This window comes from Podarcis cretensis (genome assembly GCF_951804945.1).
Source record: "Podarcis cretensis genome assembly, chromosome: Z".
NCBI lineage: Eukaryota > Metazoa > Chordata > Lepidosauria > Squamata > Lacertidae > Podarcis > Podarcis cretensis.
In genome coordinates, this window is record NC_137184.1 from 39082415 (window position 1) to 39099727 (window position 17313).

The window sequence follows — 17313 nt, forward strand, 5'->3', positions numbered from 1 at the left end:
AAATTCAGGGATTAAAATGAGCATCTGTTAACAGCTATCACCCATAGTGACTGTATAAAGAAGCTACAGGTTCAAAGGCAATATCTGACTCAGTATCAATTGCTGGAAATCAAGACTATGTGAGGCACAATTGCCTTCATGTTCTGGTCATAGGCTTCCAGGAGGCATCTACAGGATGCTGGGCACTATGAAACTTTACTGAATCATACCAGGGATCACAGGGATGCAGGTGGCGCTGTGGTCTAAACCACAGAGCCCAGGTCCTGCTTACAGACCTTCTATTGGCATCTGGCTGACCACTGCGAAAGACGGATGCTAGACTAGATGGGCCATTGGCCCAATCCAGCAGGCTCTTCTCATGTTCTAAAGCATTTGCACCCATCATTTGCTGCTGCTCTCAGGTTCTGTTTGCAGTCTTCCCTTAGGAGGATTCTGGACCCTTGGAGGCCTGCAAACAGGACCTGAGAGTTGCAGCACTCCCATTCCAATAACTGAGTATAAATAAATAAATTTAAAACCATAAAAAACCAGAAGCAAAACAATACATAGAAACAGAACTCACTGAATGCTGAATGGATCCTATCTGAAGAGACAAGTGGAGAGAACAGTCTCCCCTTCCCAAATGCTGCCTTCCCAGTAGGGATCCTCCACCCCACACACCTGTAATGAATTGCTGTCAAATTCACAGTTCCCCCAATGGATCCTGGGAACTGTAGTTTTTAAGGGGGCTGGGAATTGTAGGGGTAAACTAAAGTTCCAAGGATTCTCCTAGGGGGAAGCCCTGCGCTTTAAATGCGAGAGGTGCAGAACTGTGCTGTGCAGAAGGCATCTCTCCAGCAGCCCATGCTATGCAATCAAAGCAAATTCAATACACATGAGACTTCTCCCATTGAATCCTAGGGACTGTAGTTTGTTAAGGATTCTAGGAACTGTGAAGGATGAATTCTCATGCCTCTTTGAGGGAAGCCAGGATTGCTTAAAGGGGTACAACACTTCTTTAAATGTGTAGTATGGGTGCGACCCCTGTGTGCCTTTAAATAAACTTTAAACATGTGGTATGAACACAGCCAAAGATACATAGTTGCATCTTTTGCTGCATCTTTAACCAAGGCATCTAATTTGGTCCTCCAGGAGCAACCCCTTATGCCACAGGACAAACTGGATTATTATTGTTATTATTTGGGGGGCAAAACTTTCAAAAGCAGATGGTAAATGTGTGTGTGTGTGTGTGTAAATATAAATTAGAAAACCTTACTAAGTCTTTGCATGGCGCTGTGGGTTAAATCACAGAATCTAGGACTTGCTGATCAGAAAGTTGGCGGTTCGAATCCCCGTGACGGGGTGAGCTCCCATTGCTCGGTCCTTGCTCCTGCCAACCTAGCAGTTCGAAAGCACATCAAAGTGCAAGTAGATAAATAGGTACCGCTCCAGCGGGAAGGTAAACAGCATTTCTGTGCGCTGCTCTGGTTTGCCAGAAGCAGCTTAGTCATGACCCGGAAGCTGTATGCTGGCTCCCTCGGCCAATAAAAAGAGATGAGCGCCACAACCCCAGAGTCGGTCATGACTGGACCTAATGGTCAGGGTTCCCTTTACCTTTACCAGGGATCACAATATTTCAACAAATCCCCAGGTAGTGCCAGGCGCGCCTTATCATCATCATCATCATTACCATCATCATCATCATCCTGTCTTTTTCCCTGATAAGGTCTCAAGGGTAAAGGAGCAGTAATCAACGAATGAGTAATCAAGAAATAGAGTGTCACATTCTCCCATACCTAGTCAACAGAGCAAGACCTCCTGTCCAATGCATTTCAGCACCAGCCTGTTTCCTCAGCTCATGCTCAGGGATTAAGAACCAATGGCTCTTGAGAGGTTGTTGGGCTTCAGCACCCTTCAACCTCATCCAGCATGGCCAATGGCTAGGGGCAATGGACGTTGCAGTTCCACAGCATCCCCACCCTTCCTTTAGCTCCTGCTTAAGCCCTAACTCTGGGCCCAGACCAAACCCAACTCTTCAACCCTCAGTGGACTCTTTATCTGAAAACATTCCCTTTGGAATCCAAACACCCAAGGTCTTAGCCTGACTATGACCCCAAGTTGTAAGGTACATAAGTCCTTATTTTAGCTGTTGGAGAAGTTCCAAGTTATGCTGCCACCGTCAAGTTCATCTCTCCCACCAACCCCCTCTCTTGATTGCACTAGATTTCCCTTTACATATTATTTAGAATTCCAGATGCATCTTCCTCCAAGAGACATAGCAATAAAGCACCCAGTTCTTTTAATTGTACATTGCAGCATTCAGATATTTAATTATTTCCTTTTTTTACACCTTGTAACAACACTTGCCTTTCATTACTTGAAAGAAAGGATTTCTTTTTAGATAAAAGAAGAGGGGGTGCATGCACCCCATCTTTTCCTCTCTGCCAGCAATTGTTCTTTTATAAACACACACAAAAAACACCTATCCCTTGAATCACAGTTTGAAGACAACAGAAGGGCCATAGCATCCAACTCTCTGGAGATGGAGATAGCAGATGAAAATAGACAGTTGCCAAAAGCATTAAGGAAGTATCCTTGAGTGTTTGTGGTGAGACTTTGTTGCACAGACTCCTAGATCTAGGATGCAGGAAGAACTGGAGAGATGGTGGGGGGAGGTTTTCTGCTAGTCACTCACTGCAGCTGTAGTCCAATAACACATGGATGACACCCCTGCATTAAACCATAGTTTATTGTAATGTTCACAATAAATGGGCATCATTATGGGTATCCTCCAGATGTTGTTGGACTTCAACACTCATCATACCTAAGCATTAGTTATGCTGGCTGGGGCTGATGGGAGTTGGAGTCTAACAACATATGAAGAACACCATTTTGCCTATCCCTGGTATAATGCAATATTAATGAGATATGAGCTCATATACCCATCTTCCCTTCTCGTGCAACTGTGCATTGACTGCAAGCATTTCCTTTTAGCTTTGATTAACCACAGTTTAGTGTTGTGTCCAAGCCCTAAATTGTGGTTAATCTGAACTATGGTTTGCCAAAACAATCCAGCTGCCATGTCTCTCAAGTGGCTTGTTTCAAACAAGCCATAATTGCGGCTCTCCACAGCTTGTTATTTTGGACAACATGACAAGCTGCAATTAATGGGGGGGGGGTAGCTTTCTGAGGAGAATAGCCTCCCAACAATTCTGAGCACTTTTTACAAATTACAGTTCCTGGGATTCTTTGTGGAAAGCCAAAGGTAGTTTGATACTGCCTTAAATGTATAGTGCAGATGGGGCTTAAGAGGGCTGGTTCAATCCTTTCTGCTTGTACTCCCAACTAATGAACTACAATCTCTGGCTTTGTGCTATGTTCAAATCAGTGTTCTTGTTTTGCTTTGCTCCAGAAAACCATAGTCAGTAAGCCAAGAACAAACCATGCATATTGTTGAGAGCAAAATAAACCATGGTTTCTGGTTCAGACCTAATGCTATGCCAGGGAACATGGTTTGTTGCCTATCCACATGAACAGGAAGGAGTGAAACAAGCCAGAAAGTCAATCCATTAATGAGGTCACTTAATTATGAAAAGGCTCCCTCTAAAACAAAATTACAGTGTACCATAACAGGCCTGGTACTGGAATGTTAAGCGTACTTACATATACAAATATTCTTTTGAGACTTATCAGCATATAAATAATCACATCGAAAGGGGAGGAGAAATGTACCTGCTGCATCTTCCCTCCACCCTGAACAGGGCTTACACATCTACAGGGACATAGGAAGCTGCCTTGTACCAAGTGGTATGGTCCATCTACAACTCCGCTCATCCTTGACAACTGGTCATGAGAGATGGCACTGATCTGAGCCCAGCATTGTCTGGAGGTCAGCACCATTTCTACCTATGTTGTCTGTTCTGACTGGCAGCTGCTTTCCAGAGTTTCAGTTAGGAATCTTTTCGTCTTTACTGGGGTTGCCAAATTTGAGCCTGGGACCTTCTTCAAGGAAGGTATGTAGAATCATAGACTCATGGAATCATAGAGTTGGAGAGCCATTTAGTCCAACCCCCTGAACATTTTTGCCCAATGTAGGTTTTGAGCCCAAGACCCTGAAATTAGGAGTCTCATACTTACTGACTGAGCTGCTCTACTATTGAGCTAGGACCTTCTCCCTTACATCCATAGCCTCTCTCCATGAAACTTTTGCAGAGCTTTTAATTGCACACACAGTGCCTACATGCATCTAGGTTTTGTGCGCATAGATTACATTTATGTGTTAGGCTGAAGATAGAGCAGCTCCAGTAGCTGCAATCCTTCTCCACATACACAAACATGCTGTGAGAATAAAGGGTGATTGTGCTTCTTCTTTTTTAAAAATACTACTACTACTACTACTACTAATAATAATAATAATAATGAAATAGTTTAGCCATTGTAAGAAAAACCAGGAAACTTACTCTAAAAAATTCTTTGGTTGAACCTGAATCCAGAGTTCCATAGGCTATTTCGGTCTGCTTAGCCAAGTCTTCAGCACTTTCTATGGGAGACACCATCCTTTCCACCGTAAGGAAGGCAGCAAGGTTGGCAGTGTAGGAAGAGATAATGATGAGGGTGAAGAACCACCAGACGCCGCCAACAATTCGCCCTGAGAGAGATCTAAGAAAGAGGAGATGAGGTTATATTGGTTATAAAAACAAGTCTTTGATCTTCTTTGAGAAGAGAAGATGTGTGTGTGTGTGTGAGAGAGAGAGAGAGAGAGAGGGAGAGAGAAAGAGAGGGAGAGAGAGAGCTAGACACCCATATTGGCATTAAAAGATGCCCCAACAACATCAATAATCGTGGCATGAAAACCACCAGTGCCCAAACCCCTATTATGCTGCACCTAATAGCTGACAATCCATTCACAGAGTGGGTAGAGGCAAGAGAGAAAGAGATCTCACCATGGCTACTATCCTCTTCTGAGCAGAGCTCTGGCTGTCTTTAATCAATGCAAGGGTGGAACACCTGAACATCTTTCCACATTGTATCTCTAGCCAAATTAACAACTCATGTGCTGTGTCTGCTAATTCAACCCACCTGACTGAAGTGCTCTACTCCAGCAAGTCTATAAGCCAATCTAGGCACCCAATCATGAGAGAGTTAGGGTTAGGGTTAGAGAGGTGAGAACTGATTCCAAAATATGCCCCCCCATGCTATGGTGGAGCACCCCATCCACCCTCTGTTTGCTCTTGTTTCCATTCATTGTAACTATAGAACATGTGTGGGTTGTTAGCATGCATTGAACTCTAAAGCAAGTATGGCTTTGTGTGTGTGCATGTGTGTGTGTTTGTGTGTGTGTGTGTGTGTGTGTGTGTGTGTGCATATGTGTGTGTGTGTGTGTGTGTAAATACCTCTTCCACTCCACATCTCTCTCTCTCTCTCTCTCTCTCTCTCTCTCTCTCTCTCTCTCTCTCGTTATTCATACGCTACACTGAGCACATGTACAAGTTGCCTCTACATCTGTACATACATTTGTATGTACAGATTTGCACAACTCAACTACTGCATACACACAGGTATGCAGACTGCACATTTGTTGAAAGTCACATATGAAACACTCAGGGTGCACACCTCAACTATTTGCCTTACACTTGTTGAATGTAAATGGCCATTCTCTCTCTCTCTCACCCCCACCCCCACCTCCACAATATCTCCAATATGCGCAACATTCACATACATCAGAGTCAAAATGAACTTGCTGCCAACAGTCCTTCCCTGAGAATGTCACCGGAAAGGAGGACTCATCTCCTCCTCCTCCTCTTTAACTCTCAGCTCCCTTCCTACCCACAGAGTTCTTTCTTCCTTGACTTCCCTCAGCCTCCCTACTTTCGCCACCTCTGACATCAACACTGTTTCTAATTCTGGAGCTTTATTTGCTAGCTAGGTTGATCAGGCTGTCTGGACAATGCCTATGTTTACCGTATATATAAAAAAACTGCATGTGTGTAGGCTCTGCCTGCACGATCTGTTCCTTGCATATTTTTAGTGTACAGATTGCTTGTTCCACTTGTGCATGTGTAGGTTTTATAAAGACCTATGAGGGAGCAGGCCCAGTGGGAAATGGGCGGCCTCCTTCCCTCCATGCATTGTATGTATGTTGGTAGAAACATAGGAAGCTGCCTTTTGCTAAGTCGGACAATGGCTCATTCTAGCTTAATATCACCCACACTGACTGTAAGACATGGCATCTGCCAAGCCCTGCCGACTGGAGAAAACAATAATAGGCTAAATGCATCAATGTTTGACACAGTATGTGGCAGCATCAATTGTTTATGTATGGTATCTGAAAAGGTTGATGGTCATGCTTTAAATAATTTTTTTGGGAGGGGAGGATCAAAAAGGATATAGCAGCCATATCCCAGTACATTTCCAAGCACAATTCAAAGTGTTAGTGCAGACCTTTAAAGCCCTAAACAGCCTTGGCCCAGTATACCTGAAAGGGTGTCTCCACCCATCACTCAGCCCAGACACTGAGGTATTGCTCCAAAGGCCTTCTGCTGGTTCCCTCACTGTGAGATGAGAAGCTACAGGGAACCAGGCAGAGGGCCTTCTTGGTAGTGGCACCTGCCCTGTAGAATGCCCTCTCATCAGATGTCAAACAGATAAACAACTATCTGACTTTTAGAAGACACCTGGAGGCAGCCCTGTTCAGGGAGGTTTTTAAAGGTTGATGCTTTATTGTGTTTTAAATATTTTGTTGGGGGCCGCTCAGAGTGCCAGGGGCCACCCAGTCAGATGGGCAGATAATAATAATAATAATAATAATAATAATAATAATAATAATAATAATAAAAATATCTGTCAAAAAACTGGGGAGGGAACAGTGGTGCAGTATGGGGTGGATGCAGGGAAGTGCAGCATCTGGGCATTAGTGGCAATGACATTCATCAAACCATCAGAATCACTGACACTCCTTGCTTTGACAAGTGAATGAGGATTTCAAGTTTGTTTGTGAGAACATATTAGCAAAGCGGATGTCAGAGAATGATGAAAAGAACTAAACAGAGGCTAGGCACTTCTTTTCTTTGATGGGGTTCCTCCTTCAGTCCAGCAGTTTAAATTGTAACACTCATTGGCAATATGAAATGCAATTCTAAATAAAAGCTAAAGGTTGTATTTCAGCTGGCTGAATGTATTTAGTTAAAGCTCAATGTGTTTTATGGGTTGAACCAATGCTGTAAGGGTTGGGTGCTATGTTATAATTTTGGACTTGCATTTATGGGAAGAGGGGTGGGATATAGGGGCTGTTGTGATGAACCCCTACCTCAAAATTAACCACTACTACATCACTGGTGGGACGCGGGTGGTGCTGTAGGTTAAACCACAGAGCCTAGGACTTGCCGATCAGAAGGTTGGTGGTTCAAATCCCTGTGATGGGGTGAGCTCCCGTTGCTTGGTCCCTGCTCCTGCTAACCTAGCAGTGCGAAAGCACATCAAAGTGCAAGTAGATAAATAGGTACCACTCCGGCGGGAAGGTAAATGCCATTTCCGTGCGCTGCTCTGGTTCGCCAGAAGCGGCTTAGTCATGCTGGCCACATGACCCGGAAGCTGTACGCTGGCTCCCTCGGCCAATAAAGTGATATGAGCGCTGCAACCCCAGAGTCGGTCACGACTGGACCTAATGGTGAGGGGTCCCTTTACCTTCATATCACTGGTGGGGAGGAGGGAACACTGAGCATTGTGGCAGAGCATGCGGAAGGTCTCAGGTTCAACCTCCAGCATTTCTGGGAAACCCTAGACAGCCACCCCAGTCAGGGTAGACAATACTATGATAAATGGGCCAATGGTCTGATTTGGTGTAAGGCAGTTTCCTATTTCCATTCCTTTTAGTTCTTTTTTGAAGAAAACGTTTCAAACGTTTCAAAATGTGACTCACTATGGACCTTCCCCAATTACTATTTCTTTTGGTCATTTTATTTTGCTTAACAGGAGCACTTGTGCAATTTTAGAAATGAAATAACTGTTCTATATTGCCAGATTAAGCAAACATAAATGTAAAATATTCAGTGAATGGAAATATGTAATTTTTTTTGAAAAAATATGTATCAGCAAGCTTTCTTGATCAGATCCTACTGGGACTTTGAGTATCTAAGTCTAACACAGAGAGACATGAGGAGATGTTATGGTGTATTTTATGTTAATTGGAATTTGCATGTCTAAAACCCAATGTTCCAAAGCATGCATATTCCGCTTTAGCAATTGAGTCTCTGGCAGATTTCCATTTTAGCCAGCATTGTCCCAGAAGAGGACTGCAAATATTTAGTCACTTCATTCTCCCTAGCAAATTTATAAAAATGCAGAAGGAATTTATAATAAGCCAAGTCATTGTAAGAAAACTTTTTCATCACCAGAAATCTAGAGATATGATTTTGCATTAGTTCACCGGGTGCTAAAGGAAAAAAAAAACACCTTCTTTGCATCAGCCACTAGTGTATGGTTAATACACAATTCAGGAAGTAATACTCATGCATCAAATCAATACGTATTCAGGGGTTGGAACTGTGCTGGCTAGACCCATCCCTGAAGTCATGCCAAATGTGTGTGCTTTGACATAGGTGGCTGAGAAGGAATATCCTTCATTGTGTACAGCTGGACTCATGAAGGATTCCACACAATATGGAACCCTGTTCAACCAATGATTCCCCCTTTACTGATGTTTCCATCAACATATGGGTGATGTGCATGGCCCCACTTCATAAAGGTAAAGGTAAAGGGCCCCCTGACCATTAGGTCCAGTCATGACCGACTCTGGGGTTGCGGCGCTCATATCGCTTTACTGGTTGAGGGAGCCGGCGTACAGCTTCTGGGTCATGTGGCAGGCATGACTAAGCCGCTTCTGGCGAACCAGAGCAGCGCACGGAAATGCCGTTTACCTTCCCGCCGGAGCGGTACCTATTTATCTACTTGCACTTTGACGTGTTTTTGAACTGCTAGGTTGGCAGGAGCAGGGACCAAGCAACAGGAGCTCACCCAATCGCGGGGATTTGAACTGCTGGCCTTCTGATCGGCAAGTCCTAGGCTCTGTAGTTTAACCCACAGCGCCACCTGCGTCCCTCTTCATAGTCACTCATTAATTCAGCATGTGAGCTTTACTTTCTTAAATGCTTCATGTTGTGAGACTTTCCCTCCCTCAGTGTTCTAGTTATCATTGTTTGGTGCAGACCCCAGCCCAGTAAACCAGGGAGAGACTTATTTAAATTTGATTAAACCACAAGAGTGGATACCCCTTATAGCTGCCCCTTCTCCACAGCAACCACCCACCCAAGAGCTATTGGTAACAGGGACAGAAGAGAGCACTCTGGAAACCAATTGGGCCCATAAGGCTCCAAGGGTGAATCAACTTTACTGGACTTCCACCCTGGTAGATGGATGGAAAACCTGTCATCAGAAAACTTACAGCGTGTAATGGCCTGACCATGATAAAAGAAGCACATCTCCCTCCTTTACTTTCAGAACACTGGAATCTAGGCCAGAATAGAATATCAAACCCAGTGTGTGATCTACAGTAATGACTTGTCCAAATTATATTGGGGTTGTATTCTCTTGGTCTTTGAGAAGACTATAAAGCTCAGAGCTTTCCCCAGTAAGATACTCATGGGCTCTCAAGTATATTGGGCTGTATTCAATGCTAGTCTGACTCAGAGTAGACCAATTGAAGCTAACAGGCATGACTAATTTAGGTTCCTTAGTTTTAATGGGTCTACTCTAAGTAGAAATTAGATGAAACCCATTATCTTCTGCAACTTTAATTTGTGTGTGAGTTTAGCACAAAATGAACTGCATGCACAACAGATTTCAAATTAATGACACAGAACATAGACACATTGAGTTGGAGTGGACTCCCGAGGATCATCTAGTCCAACTCCCTGCAATGCCGGAATATGCAGCAGATTGAATCTGCAACCTTGGCAGCACCATGCTCTAACCAACTGAGCTATCACACTATAATGATACCATCTGCAAGGAGTACCAATATTCTTCTGAACCCCAAATCCCTGGCCCCCAAAACAAACTTTAGGATTATAAAAGTCAGTGGTTTCCCCTCTCCTTCTAAATTGCACTTGTCCTCTCAATAGTATTTATGCAAAGTACACAGAGTGGTCAGATACATGAAAATAAGCACAAAATCAATTGCAGTTAAGATCGCCTTCCTCAACAAATGAACTTTAGCTGTTATCATGAAATCAAAGTAAATAGCATACCTTGAGAGGAAAATTTGAGTGGATGCATGTTAAAATAATAGCATGTTAACAACAAGGACAAAACAGATGCATTTTTATGCAACAGTTACATTATATTTACAGAACATTTACTCAGTCTTTAATGGGAACATCGTGAATGTTTAACTATACTCTTGACTACAAATTATGCATCTCTCTGTCTTAGACAAATTCTCATTAGGCACTCTAATATGGAGCACTTTTAATCCCACTTACTTCTGTTGAAGTCAGTTGGCATGATTCTTGATGACCACAAAGTATTCCTGTAGTTGGTTTTTGTTTTTGTTTTTTTGAAAGAACAAAGATCTAGAGATGCAGGCTGGGATCTAAAGTTGTGTGTAAAGAGATTTTTAGGTGTGAGGGGAAAATGCTGGCTGTCTTTGGTTTTCTCATATCGGTAGCCATGGAGATATTCCATCCCACTGAGATTCCTGTTTGCTTGTTTATGTTCTTTAAGCATTTTAAAGTATCTACCAACTTTCTAAAAGGATTAGGAAAATTCCTTCAGGGTCAGACTATCAGTTTCTAGCTGCTGAGTTGGCTATGTTCTACCTCCTCTTGTTGGAATCACTATGCTTCTGAAAGCCAGTTGTTGGGAACTGCGGGGGGGGGGGAGTTTTGCCCAGGTCCTGCTTACAGACCTTCTATTGGCATCTGGCTGACCACTGCGAAAGACGGATGCTAGACCAGATGGGCCACTGGCCCAATCCAGCAGGCTCTTCTCATGTTCTAAAGCATTTGCACCCATCATTTGCTGCTGATCTCAGGTTCTGTTTGCAGTCTTCCCTTAGGAGGATTCTGGACCCTTGGAGGCCTGCAAACAGGACCTGAGAGTTGCAGCACTCCCATTCCAATAACTTGAGTATAAATAAATAAATTTAAAACCCTAAAAAACTAGAAGCAAAACAATACATAGAAACAGAACTCACTGAATGCTGAATGGATCCTATCTGAAGAGACAAGTGGAGAGAACAGTCTCCCCTTCCCAAGTGCTGCCTTCCCAGTAGGGATCCTCCACCCCACACACCTGTAATGAATTGCTGTCAAATTCACAGTTCCCCCAATGGATCCTGGGAACTGTAGTTTTTAAGGGGGCTGGGAATTGTAGGGGTAAACTAAAGTTCCAAGGATTCTCCTAGGGGGAAGCCCTGCGCTTTAAATGCGAGAGGTGCAGAACTGTGCTGTGCAGAAGGCATCTCTCCAGCAGCCCATGCTATGCAATCAAAGCAAATTCAATACACATGAGACTTCTCCCATTGAATCCTAGGGACTGTAGTTTGTTAAGGATTCTAGGAACTGTGAGGGATGAATTTTCATGCCTCTTTGAGGGAAGCGAGGATTGCTTAAAGGGGTACAACACTTCTTTAAATGTGTAGTATGGGTGCGACCCCTGTGTGCCTTTAAATAAACTTTAAACATGTGGTATGAACACAGCCAAAGATACATAGTTGCATCTTTTGCTGCATCTTTAACCAAAGCATCTAGTTTGGTCCTCCAGGAGCAACCCCTTATGCCACAGGACAAACTGGATTATTATTATTGTTATCATTATTTGGGGGGCAATGGGACTTTCAAAAGCAGATGGTAAATGTGTGTGTGTGCGTGTGTGTGTCTAAATATAAATTAGAAAACCTTATTAAGTCTTTGCATGGCGCTGTGTGTTAAACCACAGAGCCTAGGACTTGCTGATCAGAAGGTTGGCAGTTTGAATCCCCGCAACGGGGTGAGCTCCCATTGCTCGGTCTCTGCTTCTGCCAACCTAGCAGTTCGAAAGCACATCAAAGAGCAAGTAGATAAATAGGTACCACTCCAGTGGGAAGGTAAACGGCGCTTCCGTGCACTGCTCTGCTTCGCCAGAAGTGACTTAGTCATGCTGGCCACATGACCTGGAAGCTGTATGCCAGCTCCCTCGGCGAATAAAGCAAGATGAGCACCGCAACCCCAGAGTCGGTCACGACTGGACCTAATTGTCAGGGGTCCTTTTACCCTTTACCTTAAAGTGGTTCCATAGATCCATGGCACTTACTGCAGGGACAGCACAATGGAGTGCCTTGGATCCTGGTGGGGCCTTAAAAATATTTTCTTTTATTGAGCATAATGTGCATCCATCACCTACATGAACTCTGGAAAGGAAGGTAACATCATAGAAAAAGAAGCAAACCTTGGTGTACAGGCATCGGCAGTTGACATAGCCAGGCATTTGTCAAGGGCCCACACCCAAGCAGGAGGCTGATTGACAAGAGTCCCCTGGACCTGCCACAATCAGGATCTCCTGATAAGGACCATCTGTGTGAGTAGGAGGACCTCATTCCTTGGACAATGTGATGTGTTGCTAGCAGGAAAGGGCATATAATTACATCGTCAGGGCAGATATGAGGTGAGAGATCTATGACAAGATCTCCCAACTTGCTTCTCTCTTACAACTGCTTCATTGCCATGTCACCTTGAGTGTGGGACACACACCTATGTGAATTAATTGACACTAACCCAGGAAATATGCCACAATTAGAACATAATCACTTGGGAAACACAGGTGTTACATGGGGATGCTTGAGTCCATGCTTATGTCCTGGCAAAACAAATTGAAACTGGATAGTTTGAAGCAAGCAGACTCATACAATGCTTTGAATTATTATTATTATTATTATTATTATTATTATTATTATTATTATTATTATTATATTATTAGAGCAGTGAACATCAGACCTGTCTTCTGTTCCTTTGACATGAATGCAATCCAGAGCCTGCTGCTCAAAACAAGTTGGAAATTGTTTTGCAGGTTGGGTAAGTACTTCCAGTGAAACAGATGGACATAATCTGGTTTAGCTCCCTCATGGCCAGGCAAGACCCTTTGTGGGATGTTGTATCCATGTACGTTCCTACTTCCCACATCATTGCATGGGAGAGAGGAACAGCTGAATGGGTCTTAAGGCCATTTTACATAGTGAACAGAAGAAAGCCTTGGGTGTACAACCTGGGCTGGCATCAATAGTCAGACATCTGTGAAGAGCCCACATCCAGGCAGGAGGCTGCTGGACAAGATTCCCCTAGAGCTGCTGCAACAAGGAGGTAGACTCATTGAGGGAAGGGACTCCATGGAGCGAGTTTAGTCCAAGGGTCCTCCAAAATCTGGGGCTTTGAATAATCAGTTGCATAGAATCGTGTTCCTTGAGAAGGATGCATGCATTCATCACACTGATGTTCTACGTTTTAGGTGCCCAGTGAGAAAATCCTAGATGTGCACCAAAAAACGTACTGTGTGAAGCATCCCACAGAAATGTGGCATTATTTTATGTGTTTTTAGACTGTTTTATACTATTTTACATTTTTATTATTACTGATATGTTTGCTGTCCTGTGCTCCTTTGGGAGGAAGGGTGGAATATAATAATAATAATAATAATAATAATAATAATAATAATAATAATAATAATAATTTATTTATACCCTGCCCATCTGGCTGGGCTTCCTCAGCCACTCTGGGCAGCTTCCAAAAAAATATTAAAATACTGTGATGCATCAAACATTAAAAGCTTCCCTAAACAGGGCTGCCTTCAGATGTCTTCTAAAAGTCTGGTAGTTGTTGTTCTCTTTGACATCTGGTGGGAGGGCGTTCCACAGGAAGGAAAATGAATGAATGAATGAATGAATGAATGAATGAATGATAATCATTATCATCTAACAGAACTCAATTTCCTGGACAAATGCTAATTCTCATGAAGAATCCAATGCAGTGAGTAGCTCATTCCAGCTAAAAATCTAAAGTTAAGTAAGGGCATACCCTCAGGAATTTCCACACCAAATACTCACCTATTATAGGTCTAACTAGGCATTAGGTGTTCTGGCTGTTTCACACAAAGGCAGCTTGAAAGAGTCTAGGTCAGGAAGTCCAACAGTGAAGTCTCTCCCAGAATTCTCGTCTGTCTAACAGCTCTGCATGCTTTCATTCCATAAATGTACTCCAACAAAACTCACACCGGAGGACCTAAACTCCTTTAACTAGTGATATTAAAAAACGGACTATAGGCTCAGTATCTTCTGAACAAATGAAAACCTTGTTCAGCTTCTTCACACTTACAAAGCAGTGGCTGGGATCCACAGGAAAGGTATGCAATTGTGGTTGGTTGGTTGGGTGGGTGGGTGGGAAGTATGTGCAGCAGAGGTTTGGCTCATTGTCCTCCACCCCTGAGCAGTTCCCACTGCTGAAGAAACATCCCTCTGTTCTGCTTCAAAAGTGGATTGTCTCTTTAGCAATAAGAATCATTGGTTTGGTTTGCACATAATGGTGAACCAATGTTTAAAAACTATGGCTTACCAGGAATGAGCAAGCATGCTGGTGCATGCATACAACTCAAATCATGCCAACCTGCCTCCCTTTGCTATGCCATACTGAAACAAGCCATTATGTGCTAACCGATGCTCATTGTTTCTCTTCTTCAAACCACAAGAAGAATATAATATGGAGCACTCCTGTGGTATGCATAGAGAGAAACAAACCATTAGCATTGGTTTACATGTAATGCTAAGAATGCACTCTGGTTTGTTTTCTGATATAGGACAGGGCCTTCTCAGTTGCAGCACCCAGACTGTGGAATTGCTTCCTTAGAGAGGCCTGGGCTGTCCCCTTTCTTACTGCTTTTGGACAGGCAGACAAGTCTCTCACCCCTGCCCTTATTACTACAAGTTGGTTTACTATGTGTTTTAAATCCCACTACATATTCTGTTTCATTCACTTCTCCTTTAATGCTCTCTGGCATTTGTTATTTTAAAAAATGTGTCTACATTTTTTATTGTCATATTGTACATTTATTTATATTTTATTATTATGAATTGCCTTGGGGACCCCTCTGAGCTGAAAGGCAGAGGAAGAAATGTTCTTCTGCACAAATAAAATATTAATTACTTGCATTGAATTGTGATGAATTTTGATGTTTTGTTGTGTGGTTTGGCCACAACACAGTGCTAATTACTGACAAAATGTTGGGCTTTCTTGAATTGGGGACCCCCACTAATCTCCAGGCATGGGGAGCAGCCAAGAGTGGGTTGGGAACTTTAATAACATTAGCTACTCATAGACTGATATGTATATTACAGCGACTTTGATCTTTCATAGGCCTTCTTGAAGCATCCAAAATTGGGACGCTGATAAGGAGAGAAAATGTCCCATTCATTATGCAAAACAGAGATTGCTGAACATGTTAAGAGTCATCTAAAGAGCCTAACAGAAATCCTATGGGATTCTATTTACAGCTGAAAAACAGGTCTAGTGGAAATAAACATAAAGCCTGCAGCTTTCCATGTGATGCCTCATGCTTATTTTCCCGGTCCTTTAATGGGTGAACACATGGTCAACAGCAATTTAAATGCTATCACTACACACTATCTTAACAGCAAGCAGAGAGGCAGGGTCTCATTACAGGTTTCAGGATTAAACTACAAAGCACACGGGCACATGAAGGAGGCTATAAGCTACTCATATACAGAAGGGTATTGTGACAGAAATTTGTTTGGCCATCAACAAATCCTTATAGAGGCATTGCACATGAACAGCTGGACAGATCATAAGGTTTGGATCTTAATGTGACTATAACAAACATGCAGTCACGACTTTGTGTGAATTCTGGTCCAGTCCCATTTAATTTCATCAGAACTCTTTGTCATCTAGATCCACAGTCTTGATCTTTCGTTCTTGCAAATATTATATCGGTCTCCTAAAAAAAACCCATCCCTGAAGCTATCGTTAGTCCTTGAAGATGGGGAAATAGGTACAAGAGGGCACCTGACTCCCCCTCTGCAACTAATAGCAATGAAAAGGAGAGATCATTACATGCTGACAGCAGTGCTTTTCTTCTGGAAAAATGGTGCTGGTACTCACCATGAAGTCGTTACAGTAAGAGCCACACTTTGAACTAGTGCTTTTATTTTTTTAAAAAAGAGGTGCTGGTACTGCATACCCTTGAATACCCCCAGGAGAAAAGCATTGACTGACAGCACATGTGCTAGGGTAGCCACATAGGTATGGCCAAAAAAGAGGAGAAAATAGGATACAGCATTGCATATGAAATATCATGTAACTTCCCATACTGGGAAAGATGGTGAACAGGTGACTTGTTTGCATGTTGAACCTGCTACCTAGGTGCTAACTGTTGATGTGTAACTACAAGGTCCTAGATCTCCCTTCTAATGGCTCTTTACCTTTAAACCCTATCTGGGGTTCATCCCCATCTCGTTCCCCTGGAGAAACCCGTGGTTTAGTGTTGAATCAGAACAAATAGCAACTGGGGTTTCTGCATATTGCCATTTGTTCCAATTTGGTGCTAAAGAGTGGGTTTTCCAGGGGGAAGCAGCAGCAGGGCAAAGGCAAAACCACTCAGACCCATGTCTAGAAAGCCCAGCACAAGTGGAAAGCCACTCAGAGCCATACTTTCTAGACATGGGAAAAGGAGAAGTACTTCAAACAGTAGGACTCATGCAAAGTAGGACTCATGGCAACTCTGCTCCACCATCTGCATGCAGGTCTCTACATCATGGGTAGGCAAACTAAGGGCCAGGGGCCAGATCCGACCCAATCGCCTTCTAAATCTGGCCCACGGACGGTCTGGGAATCAGCATGTTTTTACATGAGTAGAACGTGTCCTTTTATTCAAAATGCATCTCTGGGTTATTTGTGGGGCCTGAATGTGTGCTTTCACTTTAAATGCATCTCTGGGTTATTTGTGGGGCATGGAAATTCGTTTATTTTTATCCCCAAAATATAGTCCAGCCCCCCACAAGGTCTGAGGGACAGTGGACTGGCCGCCTGCTGAAAAAGTTTGCTGACCCCTGCTCTACATGAATCCCAGGCATCTTCAGCTGGACGGTTCAGGCACCAGGTGATGGGATTCTGGAGAGCTACTGGTGGCTGGTACTCAATGGGACTGGGAGGGTGGAAGGTAGAGAGGCCACTAGTAGGTGGAGCCAGAGCTAATGATAGGCAGAGTCATAACAAATGGCAGGCAGAACCAACTACCGTAATTCTCCTTTTGCTTCCATAATCCTATTTGTTAAATCCAGAAGGGCAAGACTTATGGTGG

General features: G+C 43.3%; 1 protein-coding gene across 3 annotated transcripts in view; it reads right to left on the reverse strand.

Annotated features, from left to right (window-relative positions):
* Positions 1 to 17313, reverse strand: part of GRIA3 (glutamate ionotropic receptor AMPA type subunit 3) — a 210227-nt gene that overhangs the window by 56154 nt on the left and 136760 nt on the right. For all 3 annotated transcript variants that reach the window (XM_079962761.1, XM_079962759.1, XM_079962760.1), the window contains one exon: positions 4440 to 4638. In XM_079962761.1, the coding sequence (XP_079818887.1) occupies positions 4440 to 4638 (199 nt within the window). The remainder of the gene's footprint in view (positions 1 to 4439; positions 4639 to 17313) is intronic.